General features: G+C 54.8%; 1 protein-coding gene across 1 annotated transcript; it reads right to left on the minus strand.

The window, feature by feature from the left end:
• Positions 1-7,375: 7,375 nt before the first annotated feature.
• Positions 7,376-15,978, minus strand: LOC129463053 (proline-rich protein 25-like). The gene is given in 10 exon segments (XM_063617063.1): positions 7,376-7,767; positions 7,769-7,865; positions 7,867-7,928; positions 7,930-7,961; positions 7,964-8,184; positions 10,487-10,862; positions 11,977-12,115; positions 13,448-14,056; positions 15,513-15,612; positions 15,614-15,978. Coding segments are annotated over 10 exon segments (2,118 nt in total). The 3' UTR covers positions 7,376-7,650.
• Positions 15,979-17,497: the final 1,519 nt, after the last annotated feature.

Consider the following 17,497-nt stretch of genomic DNA (forward strand, 5'->3'; position numbering starts at 1 on the left):
CATCACTACAGTCTTCACCATCATCATCATCATCACTACAGTCTTCACCATCATCATCATCACTACAGTCTTCACCATCATCATCATCACTACAGTCTTCACCATCATCACCATCATCACTACAGTCTTCACCATCATCATCACCATCACTACAGTCTTCACCATCATCATCATCATCACTACAGTCTTCACCATCATCATCACCATCACTACAGTCTTCACCATCATCATCATCATCACTACAGTCTTCACCATCATCACCATCACTACAGTCTTCACCATCATCATCATCACTACAGTCTTCACCATCATCACCATCATCACTACAGTCTTCACCATCATCATCACCATCACTACAGTCTTCACCATCATCATCACCATCACTACAGTCTTCACCATCATCATCACTACAGTCTTCACCATCATCACCATCATCACTACAGTCTTCACCATCATCATCACCATCACTACAGTCTTCACCATCATCACCATCACTACAGTCTTCACCATCACCATCACTACAGTCTTCACCATCATCACCACCATCACTACAGTCTTCACCATCATCACCACCATCACTACAGTCTTCACCATCATCATCATCATCACTACAGTCTTCACCATCATCATCACCATCACTACAGTCTTCACCATCACCATCACCATCACTACAGTCTTCACCATCATCATCACCATCACTACAGTCTTCACCATCATCATCACCATCACTACAGTCTTCACCATCATCATCACCATCACTACAGTCTTCACCATCATCACCATCATCACTACAGTCTTCACCACCATCACCATCACTACAGTCTTCACCATCATCATCACCATCACTACAGTCTTCACCATCATCATCATCATCACTACAGTCTTCACCATCATCACCATCATCACTACAGTCTTCACCATCATCATCACCATCACTACAGTCTTCACCATCATCACCATCACTACAGTCTTCACCATCATCATCACCATCACTACAGTCTTCACCATCACCATCACCATCACTACAGTCTTCACCATCATCATCATCATCACTACAGTCTTCACCATCATCATCACCATCACTACAGTCTTCACCATCATCATCATCACTACAGTCTTCACCATCATCATCACCATCACTACAGTCTTCACCATCATCATCACCATCACTACAGTCTTCACCATCACCATCACTACAGTTTTCACCATCATCACCATCACTACAGTCTTCACCATCATCATCACCATCACTACAGTCTTCACCATCATCATCACCATCACTACAGTCTTCACCATCATCACCATCACTACAGTCTTCACCATCATCATCACCATCACTACAGTCTTCACCATCATCATCACCATCACTACAGTCTTCACCATCATCATCATCATCACTACAGTCTTCACCATCATCATCACCATCACTACAGTCTTCACCATCATCATCACCATCACTACAGTCTTCACCATCATCATCACCATCACTACAGTCTTCACCATCATCATCACCATCACTACAGTCTTCACCATCATCATCACCATCACTACAGTCTTCACCATCATCATCACCATCACTACAGTCTTCACCATCATCACCATCACTACAGTCTTCACCATCATCATCATCATCACTACAGTCTTCACCATCATCATCACCATCACTACAGTCTTCACCATCATCATCATCACTACAGTCTTCACCATCATCACCATCACTACAGTCTTCACCATCATCACCATCACTACAGTCTTCACCATCATCACCATCATCACTACAGTCTTCACCATCATCATCATCATCACTACAGTCTTCACCATCATCATCACCATCACTACAGTCTTCACCATCATCATCATCACTACAGTCTTCACCATCATCATCACTACAGTCTTCACCATCATCATCACCATCACTACAGTCTTCACCATCATCACCATCACTACAGTCTTCACCATCATCATCATCATCACTACAGTCTTCACCATCATCATCACCATCACTACAGTCTTCACCATCATCACCATCACTACAGTCTTCATCATCATCACCACCATCACTACAGTCTTCACCATCATCACCATCACTACAGTCTTCACCATCATCATCACCATCACTACAGTCTTCACCATCATCACCATCACTACAGTCTTCACCATCATCACCATCACTACAGTCTTCACCATCATCACCATCACTACAGTCTTCACCATCATCATCACCATCACTACAGTCTTCACCATCATCATCATCATCACTACAGTCTTCACCATCATCATCATCATCACTACAGTCTTCACCATCATCATCATTATCACTACAGTCTTCACCATCATCACCACCATCACTACAGTCTTCACCATCATCATCACCGTCACTACAGTCTTCACCATCATCATCATCATCACTACAGTCTTCACCATCATCATCACCATCACTACAGTCTTCACCATCATCATCACCGTCACTACAGTCTTCACCACCATCATCACCATCTCTGACTGACACTTACATGGCACTGACCACTTGCCCTCTCCATGTATCCATTTATCTAATCCTCACACCTGTTAGGTAGGAACCATTAGCCCCAGTTCACAAGTGATGAAACCAGAGCACAGAGAGGTTAAAACCACGTAGGCAGGCTGGGGGCGGTGTGGCTCACGCTTGTAATCCCAGCACTTTGGGAGGCCGAGGTGGGCGGATCACAAGGTCAGGAGATTGAGACCACAGCGAAACCCCGTCTCTACTAAAAATACAAAAAATTAGCCGGGAGTGGTGGCAGGCGCCTGTAGTCCCAGGTACTCAGAGAGGCTGAGGCAGGAGAATGGCATGAAACCACGAGGCGGAGCTTGCAGTGAGCCGAGATTGCGCCACTACACTCTAGCCTGGGCGACAGAGCAAGACTCCGTCTCAAAAAAAAAAAAAAAAAAAAACATGCAGGCAGAAGGTAACACCACCAGAGTGTGAACCCAGGCAGTCTGGTTCCAAAATTAGTCCTGTCCCTCAGCCCCCCGACTCTAGGTGAGCTAGCATTCAGACACGACAGCCCTGCTTTCCTTCCTCCTGCCTCCTTCTGCTTTGGCCTGTGTCCTGCACAGAGAAAACTCCCCCAGGCCCTGTGGGGACGGAAGGAGGGGGCAAGTGGGCGTTAAAATGGGAAAGTCTCGGGCCGGGGGCGGTGGCTCACACCTGTAATCCTAGCACTTTGGGAGGCCAAGGAGGGCATGAGCTCAGGAGTTTGAGACTAGCCTGGGCAACACGGTGAAACCCCATCTCCACTTAAAATACAAAATTAGCTGGGTGTGGGGCAGACGCCTGCAGTCCCAGCCACTCAGGTGGCTGAGGCAGGAGAATCAATTGAACCCGGGAGGCAGAGGTTGCAGTGAGCCGAGATCGCGCCACTGCACTCCAGCCTGGGAAAAAAAAGCGAAACGGTCTCAAAAGCAAACAAAAAAAAAACGGGGAGGTCTGGCTCCTGTCAGTCACCAGCAGCTGGAACACCCCGAGGGGCCCGACTCAACACGTGCTTTTCTGAAGATGAGCCACAGAAGTTGTTCCTGGGGAGCAGGGCCGGTTCTTTCCTGCTTTTAATGCTATAGGAAACCTCAGCTGGGGAGGCTGCAGGCGAGGGGCCGCAGACAGGCCGAGGGTCTGCAGGAAGCTGCGAGTCGACAGGAGAGAGGGGATGAGAGACGCGCTCAGCACAGGTGGCAAGAAACGCTGCCGTCACCCCGTCACCTCCTGCCTGGGCCACGTGGGGCCGCCCGGCCGCCGCCATGCAGTTGTGGTGTGTAAAACCGTGGGTCGGCCCGCGTCTGCTGGTCACCAGGGAGCAGAGGCTCGTTAAGAACGTCTGTTAAAAGCCAGGAGCCTCCATCGTCACTCAGCTAAAAACGTGTCAGTAGAGAACGGAACCAAATGTGCTTTTTCTAGGGGAGGAAACAGGCTTTTCACATACCAGCTGTCACCAGGATCAGGTAGGTGTGAGGGCCTGGCAGGCGACAGTGGGCAGCAAAGGGATGGCCGGCAGTGGCACCAAAGGGTTGCGTCTCGCCAGAGCCTTCCTCCTCGCCTCCTGCTCAGATCCTCCCCCTCCCTCACCACCGTGCGCCTGCAGCCACACTCGCCCCTCCCAGCCTTGGCTGGAGCGTCCTCCGAGGTGCGAGGCAGCAGACAGAGTCCCCGTGCCAGCCACCCTCCCCCTCTCGCTCCATCTTGCCAGGTGACTCCAAGTCTTCAGCAGCAGAACGCGGTCCTCCATCCTCGGGGTCCCTGAGCTGCAACGCAGCCGCCTGAGGCTGGGGACGGCCCCAAGGAGCCCCAAGTCACCAAGAAGTAGCCTTCAGAAAAGCCGCTGCAGGTTCCGGGGAAAGGCGGCCTGAGCGTGCATTCCCGTGAGACCGCCTGGAGGGGCAAGCCCCGCTGTGGGGGACGAGGCAGGCTGCAGGGCAGGGGGTGCCTGATGGGGGCTGAGGCTTGTGCAGAGAAGCCAAGAGGACACCTGGACCCTCCGAGTCCAGCCACGAGAGATCCAGAGCCCCTGACGAAAGCAGAGCCTCAGCCCGGGCGCGGTGCCTCACGCCTGTCATCCCGGCACTGTGGGAGGTCAAGGCGGGCGGAGGTCAGGAGATCAAGACCATCCTGGCTAACACGGTGAAACTCCGTCTCTACTAAATATACAAAAAATTAGCCGGCGTGGTGGTGGGCGCCTGTAGTCCCAGCTGCTCGGGAGGCTGAGGCAGGAGAATGGTGTGAACCCGGGAGGCGGAGCTTGCAGTGAGCCGAGATTGCGCCACTGCACTCCAGCCCGGGCGACAGAGCGAGACTCCGTCTCAAAAAAAAAAATAAATAAAAAAGAAAGAAAGCACAGCCTCTGCTCCCTGCTGAGAGGAGGCCCCAGGCCGGGGGAGGGGGCTGCCCCACGTGTTCCCACTAGGTACACCCCTGCCCCTACCCACAACAAATGGGGCACAGCAGGTGTGGACGGGGCGGCCTTCTACACCCTTGCTGGTGCTCAGCTCTCTCCCGGGACCCCTGCACCTCCCAAGGGCACCAGGCCTCCCCTGGCCCCGTTCCTTGTTGGCTTCCAGGCCTCACCCTATGTGACCTCTTCTCTGGGGTTCCCCTCACCTCCTCCCAGTGACAGGGGAGGGACACGGGTGCCTACAGGGAAGGTGACAGGTCCCTTCTAGCCTCAAGAAAAGTATGGTAAGCCCCGGTTGAGGGACCTTCTAGGAATTCCTGACCTCCCTCCTCAAAACCGCCCAGACCACCGACCTCCCTCCTCAAAACTGCCCAGACCACCAAAACCAAGGGAAGTCCGAGAAACGGCCACAGCCCAGGGGGGTTCACAGCCCAGGGGGGCTCACAGCCCAGGGGTGCCCAGGCAGCCGGATGGGAACTGTCCCAGGATGGGGAAAGGCCCCTCGGTGAAGGCCGAGGACTCGGGTGAACCACGTCGATCCCAGCTCGCGCCAGTGTGAGGTGTGACCTCCACAGGACCCCGCGGGGAGGGCACAGATGGGGGCTCGGCACTGTCTTCTTGGTGTTTCTGAAAACCCACAGCTGCCCAAAAGAAAACCTGTTATTTGTTTAAAGTACTAAGATTCCTGTCATCCCAGCACTTTGGGAGGCCAAGGCAGGAGGATCACGTGAGACCAGAAGTTTGAGACCACCCTAGGCAACATAGTGAGACCTCGTCTCTATAAAAAAAAAAAAAAAAAAAAAAAAAAAAAAAAAAAAAACTTTAAAAAATTAGCCGGGCATGGTGGTACCCACCTGTGGTCTCAGGAGACTGGGGTGGGAGGATCACTAGAGCCCAGGAGAGGTCAAGGCTGCAGTGAGCTAGGATTGCGCCAGTGCACTCTGGGTGCGGTGGCTGACACCTGTAATCCCAGCACTTCCGGAGGCCGAGGCAGATGGATCACTTGAGGTCAGGAGTTCAATATCAACCTGGCCAACATGGTGAAACCCCATCTCTACTAAAAATATAAAAATTAGCCAGGTGTGGTGGCAGCACCTGTAATGCCAGCTACTCGGGAGGCTGAAGCAGAAGAATTGCTTGAACCCAGGAGGCAGAGGTTGCAGTGAGCCAAGATCGCACCACTGCGCTCCAGCCTGGGTGACAGAGCAAGACTTTGTCTCAAAAAAAACTTTTTAAGGTAGCAGGATTCACCCATAATGACATCAGCCCGGCATTTCCACAGACCCCAAAAGGGAAGGGAAGAGACGGGCCTGGCTGAACCCACGTGCCACACTCCGAGTTTCTGCACAGCCTGGCTCTACTCGCAGGCCCCCATATCAGCCCCACTTCTCCTCAGCTGCTTCTGGGGTTTCTGTAATTCCCCAACAATCCGGACCTCAGTGACTCTGGACTGAGGAGTCTTACCTCCCAGAGTGACTGTGCTTACAAATAGGATTTTCTCAAGCTGGTTTCTACTCTGAAAACAGTAATAACGTATGTCTGATCCTTGTCTTCAACAAAAAGATTTAAAAGCACCAAAGCATGGCCGGGCATGGTGGCTCACGCCTATAATCCCAGCACTCCGGGAGGCCAAGGCAGGTGGATCACTTGAGATCAGGAATTCAAGACCAGCCTGGCCAACATGGTGAAACCCCATCTCTACTAAAGATACCAAAAACTAGCCGGACATGGTGGTAGGCGCCTGTAATCCCAGCTACTCGGGAGGCTGAGGCAGGAGAATCGCTTGAACACAGGAGGCGGAGCTTGCAGTGCGCTGAGATTGTGTCACTGCACTCCAGCCTGGGTGACAGAGCAAGACTCCATCTCTGAATGAATGAATGAATGAATGCAGCCAAGCAATGTTGATAAAGACCCCACAACAGGCATCTGGCCCCACAACAGGCATCTGGCAGCTGTGTCCAGACCATGCTTCTCAAAGAGGATCCAGAAAGCTTCCAGGGTCCCCGAGGTCAAATCTGTTTTCATGACACTTCTAAGAATGGTTTCCTTCTTTTCTTTTTTTTAGACTGTGTCTCGCTCTGTTGCCCAGGCTGGAGTGCAATGGCACAGTCTCGGCTCACTGCAACCTCCCCCTCCGGGGCTCAAGTGATTCTTGTGCCTCAGCCTCTCAAGTAGCTGGGATTACAGGCGTCCGCCACCACGCCTGGCTAATTTTTTGCATTTTAGTAGAGATGGGGGTTTCACCATGTTGCCCAGGCTGGTCTCGAACTCCTGACCTGAGGTGATAAGCCCGCCTCGGCCTCCCAAAGTGCTGGGATCACAGACGTGAGCCACTGCGCCCAGCCTCCTTCCCACTCTCCTGAAAGTGTGGGGCGGAATGTTCCGGAGGCCACAGGCTTGCGAGCAGGCACAGACATGAGAATGCAGCACAAACAGAAAGCCACGCCTCCTTTCTCTTCCCACTACATTTTTTTTACGGGGAAACAGTTGTTTTTCATTAAAATGTTATGTTCACATGCAATGGATTTATTGCTATATTTACGCAAAAAAGTGAACATTTTTAAATGCTCTATTTCTAGTAGAGTGAATGTCCACAGCGGCCGCCCACGTAAACAAAAGCTCGAATGGTTTTAGGATTGTGAAGGGTCCTGAGACCAGAGTTCGGGAGCCGGGCTGGGCCAGCGCTGGGTAAGGATCCTTCCGGAACCCGGGATCACGGGGAAGATCACACGGACCCGCGGCTCCACCCAGTGGCGACGGCGAGGACAGCAGGAGACCCCAGCGGGCAGGAGCGCGGCCTGAACCGCGTGGCCCCGGGGATCCGCCCAGGGCAGGCAGGGGTGTCCCGGGCCCTGGGAAACTGGGGGCTCGGGGCTGGCCGTCCTCCGCGGCAGGGCCGTCCTGCGGGGCGCAGGGTCCTGGGCAGCCTCCCCGGGCTCCACCAGCCGAGACCACGGGCGTCTCCAGATGCCGGACAGCATTCCCTGGGGGCAGAACCGCCCCTACCCCGTGAGAGCTGCGCAGTCCACAACACAGGACGGTGCCGAGGGAGGCATCAGCATGGAGCAAAACATTCTCACATGATGGCCGAGAGCTCCGGGCACTTACTCCACCTCCGCTCCGTCCCACAGGGGCTCCAAGCCGGCCGCTCCCCACCATGGGAGCCGGCGTGGACCCACGGAGCGGGAGGGGGAGCCCATGTCGGTCCGGCATCCTCGCCAGTCCCGCAGCAATGGCAGAGGGGATGTCTGTGCGGTCACTGCCGGGTCAGCGGCGCTGGAGGGGTTCAGGCCTGGGCGCTCCCTGGGGGTCTTAGCCTCTCCTTGCCTCCTGCTGGCCTCACAGACCCCGGGGGCTGCCATGCAGTCCTTGAGGCCCCCAGCCACGGCCGCGCCAAGGAGCACTGCCTGAGCTCTCAGCCCCGTATGAGACATATATGATATACACACACACACGTATATAAAGTTACAGGTATGAAAAGGTTCATTGTGGCATTTTTTGGTAGACTGGTTTTTAGTAGGATGAGAAATGACATGGTTTTATTCTGTGTCTTATGAAGCTAAATGTTTATGCACAGAAAAGCAAACAAATCAGCCTTGAGGAGCCCGCAGCTGATCAAGTGAGCGACTGTTTCTCCCTGTGTGGGGAACCCTCCCTGGTTCTGTCAGGGCTCACTCCTTCACTCCGGAGCAGGGACTTGGCTGTCATTCAACTCATCGGTGAGGTTTTATTTCTACAATTATGTTATTCTGTTATTCTTTGAGATAAGAGTCTCGCTCTGTCTCCCAGACTGGAGTGCAGTGGCGCGATCTCAGCTCACTGCGACCTCTGCCTCCTGGATTCAAGCAAGTCTCCTGCCTCAGCCTCCCGAGTTGCTGGGATTACAGGCTCATGCACCACCATGCCCGGCTAATTTTGTATTTTTAGTAGAAACACGGTTTCTCCACGTTGGTCAGGCTAGTCTCAAACTCCCAACCTCAGGTGATCTGCCCACGTCGGCCTCCCCACGTGCTGGGATTATAGGCGTGAGCCTCCGCGCCCGGCCACAATTATGTTTTTCATGTGCAGGTGGCTCCTTGTTCTTTTTGCATGTCTCCCTGTTCTTCTTTGTTGTTCTTCCCTCATTTATCTCCTTAGGGGAACTGTAAACACAGCTCTTTCACGTTATTCCTTGGCTGCAACCCCCGACGTGCTGCTCTGTGGGCTGACCAGATCTGTGCTGCCTGTATGTCCTCCAATGTTGGAATATATTTGGTTGTTCTTTCCTGCACCTGCCCTGGTGGAGTGGGGGTCAGGGGTTCCAGGCAGAAGATTTTGAGGATTGTCTCTGACCAACCCCACGACGTGCTCCAGCCCTGAACTGGGTCTTCACAAGACTGTCTCAAGTCCGAGAGGTTCACACCTCACAGCTGGGAGCGGCAAGACCGTGGCGTCCTCTCAGACTAGCAGCCTGCCCGCCTGCTCCTGAGGTGCGGGGTGCCCCCACCCCCAGCCCTTCCCGCTCACTCCATTCTCCTTGTCCTGCTCTTGTGGGTGCAGGGGCTGTCTGCAGTCCTCCACCTCCCCGTCTGGGGAGTGGGACTCAGCCCACACCATTGCAGGCATCTCTAAGGGTAACTGAAGACCATGGTGACAATTCTCACCACAGAGCTTGAGTCCCCACCAGCCACTGACTCTCGCCAGCACCAGCCTCTCTCAGCCTCTCCCATAGGACTGGGCAGGTATGAGACCCCAGCGCTCTGAGGCTACATCCCACCCTCGGTCACGCGAGTACTTTGTACTTTCTATTTTCACATTTAAGCCTTAGACACAATTTCTATGCAACAGGAAAAATCCCATCCAGAACCATGGAACCTCCAATTTTTTTTTTAACTTTTTAATTTTTTTTTTTTTTTTGAGACTGGGTTAAGAGACTGGCTAATTTTTGTATTTTTGGTAGACACAGAGTTTTGTCATGTTGCCTAGGCTGGTCTCAAACTCCTGGACTCAAGCAATCCACCCGCCTCAGCCTCGCAGAGTGCTAGGATTACAGGTGTGAGCCACAGCGCCTGGCCAAAGCCCTGATTTCAATTAATAGTTTCCATTTAAGTTAACCTATGACTAAGCGCTTTGCATACGCCAGCATTCACGTTTTTTGGTTTGTTTAGAGACAAGGCCTCGCTCTGTGTCCCAGGCTGGAATCAGCTCACTGTAGCCTCAAACTCCTGGGCTCAGGAGATCCTCCTGCCTCAGCCTCCTGAGTAGCCTGGACAATAGGTGTGAGCCACCATGCCTAGTTTTTTTTTTTTTTTTTTTTGAGAGATAGTGTTTTGCTATGTTGCCCAGGCAGGCCTTGAACTCCTGAGCTCAAGCAATCCTCCCTTCTCAGCCTCCCAAAGTGCTGGGATAATAGGCATGAGCCACCACCCCCAGCCTGTATTTTTAATGATGCCCACCTTGCCCCCGGCAGGCACTGTGCAAACACTTTACGCGGCGTCTCAGTCAACCCTCCTGACAGCCCTGGGCAGCACTGTCCTCCCCGTCCTCTAACGAGCAGACCTCAGAGAGGTTGGGCCACTCACCCATGCCAGCTACCTAATAAGTGGCACAGCCAGCCAGGAACCCAAGCCAAACACAGCCGTGTGGACAGCCGTCCCTCCATGCCACACCTCCTCCCTGCTGAGGGAGAGGACAGCCAGTCCCCGTCCACATCAAGTGTCCCGAGAACCAGGTCTGCCTCCCCACAGGGCAGTGCTCTGGCCACTGGCTCCTCAGTGCTGGAGCCTCCTTTGGGGCAGAGAGCAGCCCGGGGCAGCGCAGAGCGCACTGGACATCCCGCAGAAGCTCCAGAGGCAAACCCTCCATAGATCCGAGCCGCTCCAGAGCCCAGAGGTTCCGGGCCAAGGGGGCACACGCAGTTTGGGTTTGTGCTACTTCCCTGGGACATCCTGATGTGGCCTGTTTGGGAGAAGCTGCCAGGAACACCCTAACCTGTTGGCTCCATGTCCCAAGTCACCCAGCCCCGTCCCACACCCTCCCCGCTGCACCGTCTCTACTGAGGCCTCTGCAGGATCCATCTGGGACATGATGAAAGGCTCTGCTAACCCTCAAAGCCCAGGTACCATGGGGTCCAGATTTGGGCAGAATTTTCATAGAAAACTGCATCAGAAAGACTTCGCTGCATCTCCCAGCCCTCCTCAGGGAACCAGAGGGGATCCGTTCCTCACCCACAGCAACCTCTGCAGCCTCTCCTCAAATCCCCCAGCCTCTACCACAGCCTCCCCCTCCCCTCCCTTTCTTCTGTTAAGTGAAGTCTATAGGAAGCCACTGGTGGCCAGGCACGCTGGCTCACACCTGTAATCCCAGCACTTTGCGAGGCAGAGGCGGGAGGATCACTTGAGGTCAGGAGTTCGAGACCAGCCTGGCCAACATGGCAAACCCTCGTCTCTACTGAAAATACAAAAATTAGCACGGCGTTGTGGCATGTGCTTGTAATCTCAGACACCTGGGAGGCTCAGGCAGGAGAATCGCTTGAACCCGGAGAGGTGGAGTTTGCAGTGACCTGAGATCACGCCACTGCACTCCAGCCTGGGCGACAGAGTGAGACTTCACCTCAAAAAAAAAAAAAAAAAAGTTCCAAGTCACCAAACTGAAGCTAAGTTGTTTATCTGAACTTCCGAGAAACCAGGAGAGTAGTAACAGCCAAATCCCCAAACAGGCCGGTCCCGGCCGGTACAATAAGGAGTTCTCTTCTGCTTTCACCCTTACAAGAAAAGCAGCTTCCAAGTGAGCGATCCGTTTTGTTTCCACTTTCCTCAGCCCTTCTGTCTAGAAAACCAACCTCCTCTGTTCAGCCCCCCCGGACACTCCCTGCTCTTTGTAGAGCCAAGCGTTGCCCGAATCTAGCATCACGAATGAAGCCCATGAGGACCTTTACACTAAATGTGTAACTCTGTCTTGCGACAATTCTCTGGATCAGCTTATGCTGGGAGGGAAAGAGGGCAAATCAGACGGGTCCTAGTGGACGAGGAGGGAGACATCCGACCTGCCGTGGGTCATCTCAAGCACCTACTTGGCTGGGTGAAGGGATCCCTAGAGACCTCATAAAGCGCTGCTTCTGGGTGTGTCTGCGAGAGGGTTTCCGAGGAGCCTGCCGGGGAGTCGGGGGACCAAGGGGAAGACCCTCCATGTGGGAGGATACCGTCAATTGCCTGGGGGCCCAGATAGAAAAAGGGGCTGGGCACGGTGGTCCACGCCTGCAATCCCAGCACTTTGGGAGGCTGAGGCAGGCGGATCACTTGAGGTCAGGAGTTCGAGACTAGCCTGGCCATGGTGATACCCATCTCTACTAAAAAATACAAAAAAAATTAGCCAGGCATGGTGGCATGCACCTGTAGTCCCAGCTACTCCACAGACTGAGGCAGGAGACTTGCTTGAACCTGGAAGGTGGACGCTGCACTGCATTCTGTCTCTAGCCTAGGAGACAGAGCGAGACTCTGTCAAAAAAAAAAAAAAAAAAAAAAAAAAAAAAGAGGCAAAAGGAGTTCTGCTCTTGTTCCTGGCGCTGGGACTCTCTCTTCCTCCTCCTGCCCTTGGACATCAGAACCCCAGGGCCCCCAACCTTGGGACTCCAGGACTTAACACCAGCGGCTCCTTGGATTCTCAGCTTTCAGCCCTGGCCTGACAGTCACACCTTTAGCTCCCCCGGTTCTTCTGTTTCCTGACTTGGACCGAGCCAGGCTGCCAGCATCCCATGTCTCAGGCTTGCAGATGGCATCCCTCCCGGGACTTCTCCGCCTCCCTAACCGCATGGTCCAATTCCCCTAACAAACCCCCTCTCATCCGTCTATTCATCTCTCTCTCCAATATATCGGTTGGCCTCTGGAGAATGCCTACTGATGCGACGCCTGTTTCTGTACACTGGCTTCTGCCTCAGATCTCACAGGTGTGCCAAGGAAGAAGCATTCCAGATCTCATTTAGGAAACTGTGGAGGACGGTGTGCAAGACAGCCCTGACCGTCTTACCTCAGTTTCCCCACCTGTAAGAGGGGCTTGGCCATATCAGGACCCCAATTCGGGCTGCCAAAAGGACAGAACGAAGCCGAAGACGGAGCCGGGCAAGTTACTGCCTCTCCGTGTGTTGCTGGGCAGGGAACTACAGACGCGAGGTCAGATCTCACTCTCCGTTCCCCTCACCTTGGGGACGCATCGTCGGCGACCCCCGTCCCCCCACCGGCCCCCCGCCGTTCCTTTTCTCTTCCCACCGTGGGCTCAGAAACAGGACCGGAGCCTTCCTTACCCCGCAACCCACCTTCCCCCTTTAAATACGGAGCCTCGAAACCATCTCTGGAGAAAGGCATCCACCTGTCCCCCAGGCGCGACCTCGACCTTGTCGAGACTCGCTCCGAAGCCCACCGAGGCCTCTCCCGGGTACTTCTTGGTTTACAACTGAAATGGACCAAAAAGACAGCGGGCATCCTTCTGGATCATCTGATGCTGCAGGGGCCTGCGCCTTTCGCCGTCTTCGAGATATTTTACGGTACTGGAGTTGCAGAAAACGTCGAGCAATGCGAGGGACTCTTGACCAGCGTCGCGTCCGTCAAACGCAATCGATCATCACCAGTGGAGAGCGACCGGATATGAGACCCCTGCCCGACTCCAACATGGCCGCCCAGCCCACGACCGAGGCCTGGGCGGCCGCTGCCAGGAGCCAAGATGGCTGCGTCAAGCGCTGACGTCACGCGGGCGGCCACCGTGCGCGTCCCGCCCTTTCCTGCTGGGACCCGGAAATTATCTTCCAAGGCGGAAGTAAACGGCGCGCGACGGTCGGTTGAAAAGTTGGCGGGCGCGGGCGAAGGCTGCGAGCGGGGCCGTCCGGGTGGTCGGGGCGACTGCTCCGAGGGCCCGCCACGCCCTGCGGCCAGCCCTAACCGTCTTACCTCAGTTTCCCCACCTGTAAGAGGGGTCCGCGGGCGGGTCCCTTTGCCATCCTCCTTCTCTAAATGCAGGGACAGAAGACGGCCGCTGACGGGACGGCCACAGGTGCCCAGGCCCGGCGCCTGCACGCGGGGCTCGCGCCCGGGTGTTTGGCCATATCGGGAGGCGGCGGGCGGCCCTGGCGAGGGCACAGGCGGGTCAGGGAGCAGCGCTGGCTGAGGTCCGGCGGCCAGAGGGAGCGGGAGGGAAGGTGCGGGGCCTGGGCTGCTGCCTCCTGGGCACATCTAGCTTTCGAGGGTCACACCGCGGGGAGAGGTGACATTTTGAAAAGGTAATGGGGGCTCTGCGAGCTCCAGGCGTCCTTAAGAGGCTTGTGGCCGTGTGGCTCCAAGCTTTTTTTTTTTTTCTTTTGAGACGGAGTCTCGCTCTGTCGCCCAGGCTGGAGTGCAGTGGCGCAATCTCGGCTCACTGCAAGCTCCGCCTCCCCGGTTCTCGCCATTCTCCTGCCTCAGCCTCCCGAGTAGCTGGGACTACAGGCGCCCGCCACCACGCCCGGCTAACTTTTTTGTATTTTTTTTTTTTTTTTTTTTTTTTTTTTTTTTTTTTTTTTAGTAGAGATGGGGTTTCACCGAGTTAGCCAGGATGGTCTCAACCTCCTGACCTCGTGATCCGCCCGCCTCAGCCTCCCAAAGTGCTGGGATTACAGTCCTGAGCCACCGGCCCTGGCCCAAATTTTTTTTTTTCTTGAGAGGGAGTCTCCCTCTGTTGCCCAGGCTGGAGTGCAATGGCATGATCTCGGCTCACTACAACCTCCGCCTCCCGGGTTCAAGCGATTCTCCTGCCTCAGCCTCCCGAATAACTGGGACTACAAGCGCGCGGGCCACCACCCCTGGCTAATTTTTGTATTTTTAGTAGAGACAGGTTTCCACCATGTTGGCCAGGTGATCCGCCCACTTTGGCCTCCCAAAGTGCTGGGATTACATACGTGGGCCACCGTGCCCGGCCTCAACTTTTTTTGAGACAGTCTTGCTCTCGCCCAGGCTGGAGTGCAGTGACATTATCTCAGCTCACTGCAGCTTCCACCTCCCAGGCTCAAGCAATCCTCCCACCTCAGCCTTTCCAATAACTGGGACCACAGGTGCGCACCACCACACTCAGCTAATTTTTGTATTTTTTTTTATAGAGATAGGGTCTCACTTTGTTGTCCAGGCTGGTCTCCAGCTCCTGAGCTCAAGGGATCCTCCCGCCTTTGCCTCCATAAGTGCTGGGATTACAGGTGTAAGCCACTACTTCCTGTCGTCTACTTTCTGTATTTTTCAAATAAAACGTTTGCAGGTCATGTCAAATATCAAGTGATTGATCTGTGGGGACGCAGGCGCCTTCCTCAGAGCCCCTCCCTTGCTCCTGCCCCAGCCAGCCTTGTGCATGTGCACATACCTAGGCTACTCACGGGCTCTCTGCTGCCCACTGAGTGCGAGGACTCTCGGGCGCTGCAGGGACCTGGGTGCTGCCACACGGGTGGGCAGCCCATGGTGGCCGGCTGGAGGCCTCTGGCACAGACCCTGCACACCTGGACGCTTCTGCTGGCAAAGCCCTGGGACCTAAGACCAGATGCCCAGGGCTATGGCCCACTTGGGATGACACACAGGGTCCACAGATGTGTGCATCTACCCCAGTGACCCCCTTTTTGGGGCACATGTGTCTGTTCTGGGGCTGCTGTGGGCCCCAGGGGTTGGGGGTGGACAGTGTCCCCATGTGAGAAGGCCCATGTGGCAGGAGTTCCCTGTGGGCGCAGGCCAGGCCCTGGAACGGTCTGTGCCTCGCACACTGCGTTTGTGAGCGGCCGCGCTGTTCCTGAGCTGTTCAGGAGCTCAGAAATCCAGGCCTGCTTCTTTCTGCCCCTCGTGGTGGTAGAGAGAGCCAGGAAGTGAGTGCCGGCCACCCAGGGCCCCAGGCTTATTTCCCGAGACAGAGCTTGGCCACCTGTGGTCTGGTCTGCACATAGCAGGATGCACATTCGAGGCCTGTGACCCATGGGGTGGGAAGTGGGGTGTGCAGCTGCCCCACCCGTGTTGGGGTGACCTGGCTGTCCCCAGCAGCCACCTCTGTACGGGGGCTTCCGGTCAGTTCAGGCCATCCTAGCGTCTGGCTGGGCTCTGCCAAACCCACTTGCCAATCAGATTTGGAAGACTGGACATTCCGTGGTTTTCCTAGCCCCAGAAGCAGCAGCAGGGCCGCCCCCTGCACTGGGGGTCCCAGGATCCCCGATGGGCTGCAGCGTGACCCGTCCAGGGTCTTAGAGGCCAACCTGGACTCACAGCATGTCCTGTGGTTCGTGGTACAGGCGGGTCCTTGGGCCCTGATGCACTTACAGTGGTGGCCGCCCAGCCCAGGATGTTTGAACGAAGCCGTGGGGACGGCCAGAGGCCAAAACACACTGTCATAACTTCTAGTTGTCCTTGGGCAAAATCACTGGACGTTTGTCATCCTTTTTTTTTTTTTTTTTGAGACAAGGTCTCTGTTGTGAGCTGTGGCATGATCACAGCTTACTGCAGCCTCCACCTTCCAAGCTCAAGGGATCCTCTAGCCTCAGCCTCCCAAAGTGCTGGGATGACCGGTGTGAGCCACTGCACCCAGCCTAGTCATCCGAAAGCAAGTGTCTGTCTGTGTGGGCCGGGACTCTCCCAAAGCCAGAGGCCCTGTCAGGCTGCTGCACGGCTCTGGCCACCACCCTGCGGATCACCGGCTCCTAGGAAAGCCGCCCCAGGGACCACGACACCGGGGGGTGGCCTGGGGCAGAAGGCGTGACTCACTCTCCCTCCTCTTTCCCCCTAGACCTTGGAAAAGTCTCGCCTCAAGGCCTCCCACCACCCTCAGCTGAGCAAATGTGCATCTATTTTGGAAAATCCGCGACTTCTTTGAGCTGGTGCTCTTGAAAGAGTAATTTGGTGTAGCCGGCAGTGGGGGCCTCTGAACCCAGCAGCCCGTTAATTTTGCCCGTCGGTTCCCCTTAAACACACTCAAGTTCTGAATGGGGGCAGCACCCCATCCCCGGGAGCCCAGCTGGCATTGCTTCTGGTGACACACTGACCTCCAGTCCTCAGGCCAGGAGCCAGGGCGTCCGAGCCCGTGGGATCCACCGCGCAGCCTGCTTCTGTCCTTCCAGGGCCTCCTGCCTCAGGCCATGCTTCTGGTTAGCAAAGAGATACCTAGGTTTTCAGGAGACGGGCGTCTCTTAAGCAGGAAACCTGCGGCGACTATAACCACGCACTGACCTGCAGCTGTTCAGAATAAACCCAGCTAAGGCAGGCACGTTACCCCGAGGCTGCAGTGCGAGCGTGGCTACCGCCAAGCCCCTAGCAGGCCCCTGACTACACAATGGAGGTCAGGTGTGGATGACAGCCACGCACCTGGGATTCCCTTGAAGTTTTTTTTTTTTTAATTATACTTTAAGTTTTAGGGTACATGTGCACAACATGTAGGTGTGTTACATATGTATGCATGTGCCATGTTGGTGTGTTCCACCCGTTAACTCGTCTTTTAACATTAGGTATAGCTCCTAATGCTGTCCCTCCCCCCCTCCCCCCACCCCATCCCTTGAAGTTTTCCGTTCTGTTTTCTGTGCTTGGGTTCAAGAGCTTAAATTGTTTTTGAAA

This window comes from Symphalangus syndactylus, chromosome 14 (genome assembly GCF_028878055.3).
Source record: "Symphalangus syndactylus isolate Jambi chromosome 14, NHGRI_mSymSyn1-v2.1_pri, whole genome shotgun sequence".
Lineage (NCBI taxonomy): Eukaryota > Metazoa > Chordata > Mammalia > Primates > Hylobatidae > Symphalangus > Symphalangus syndactylus.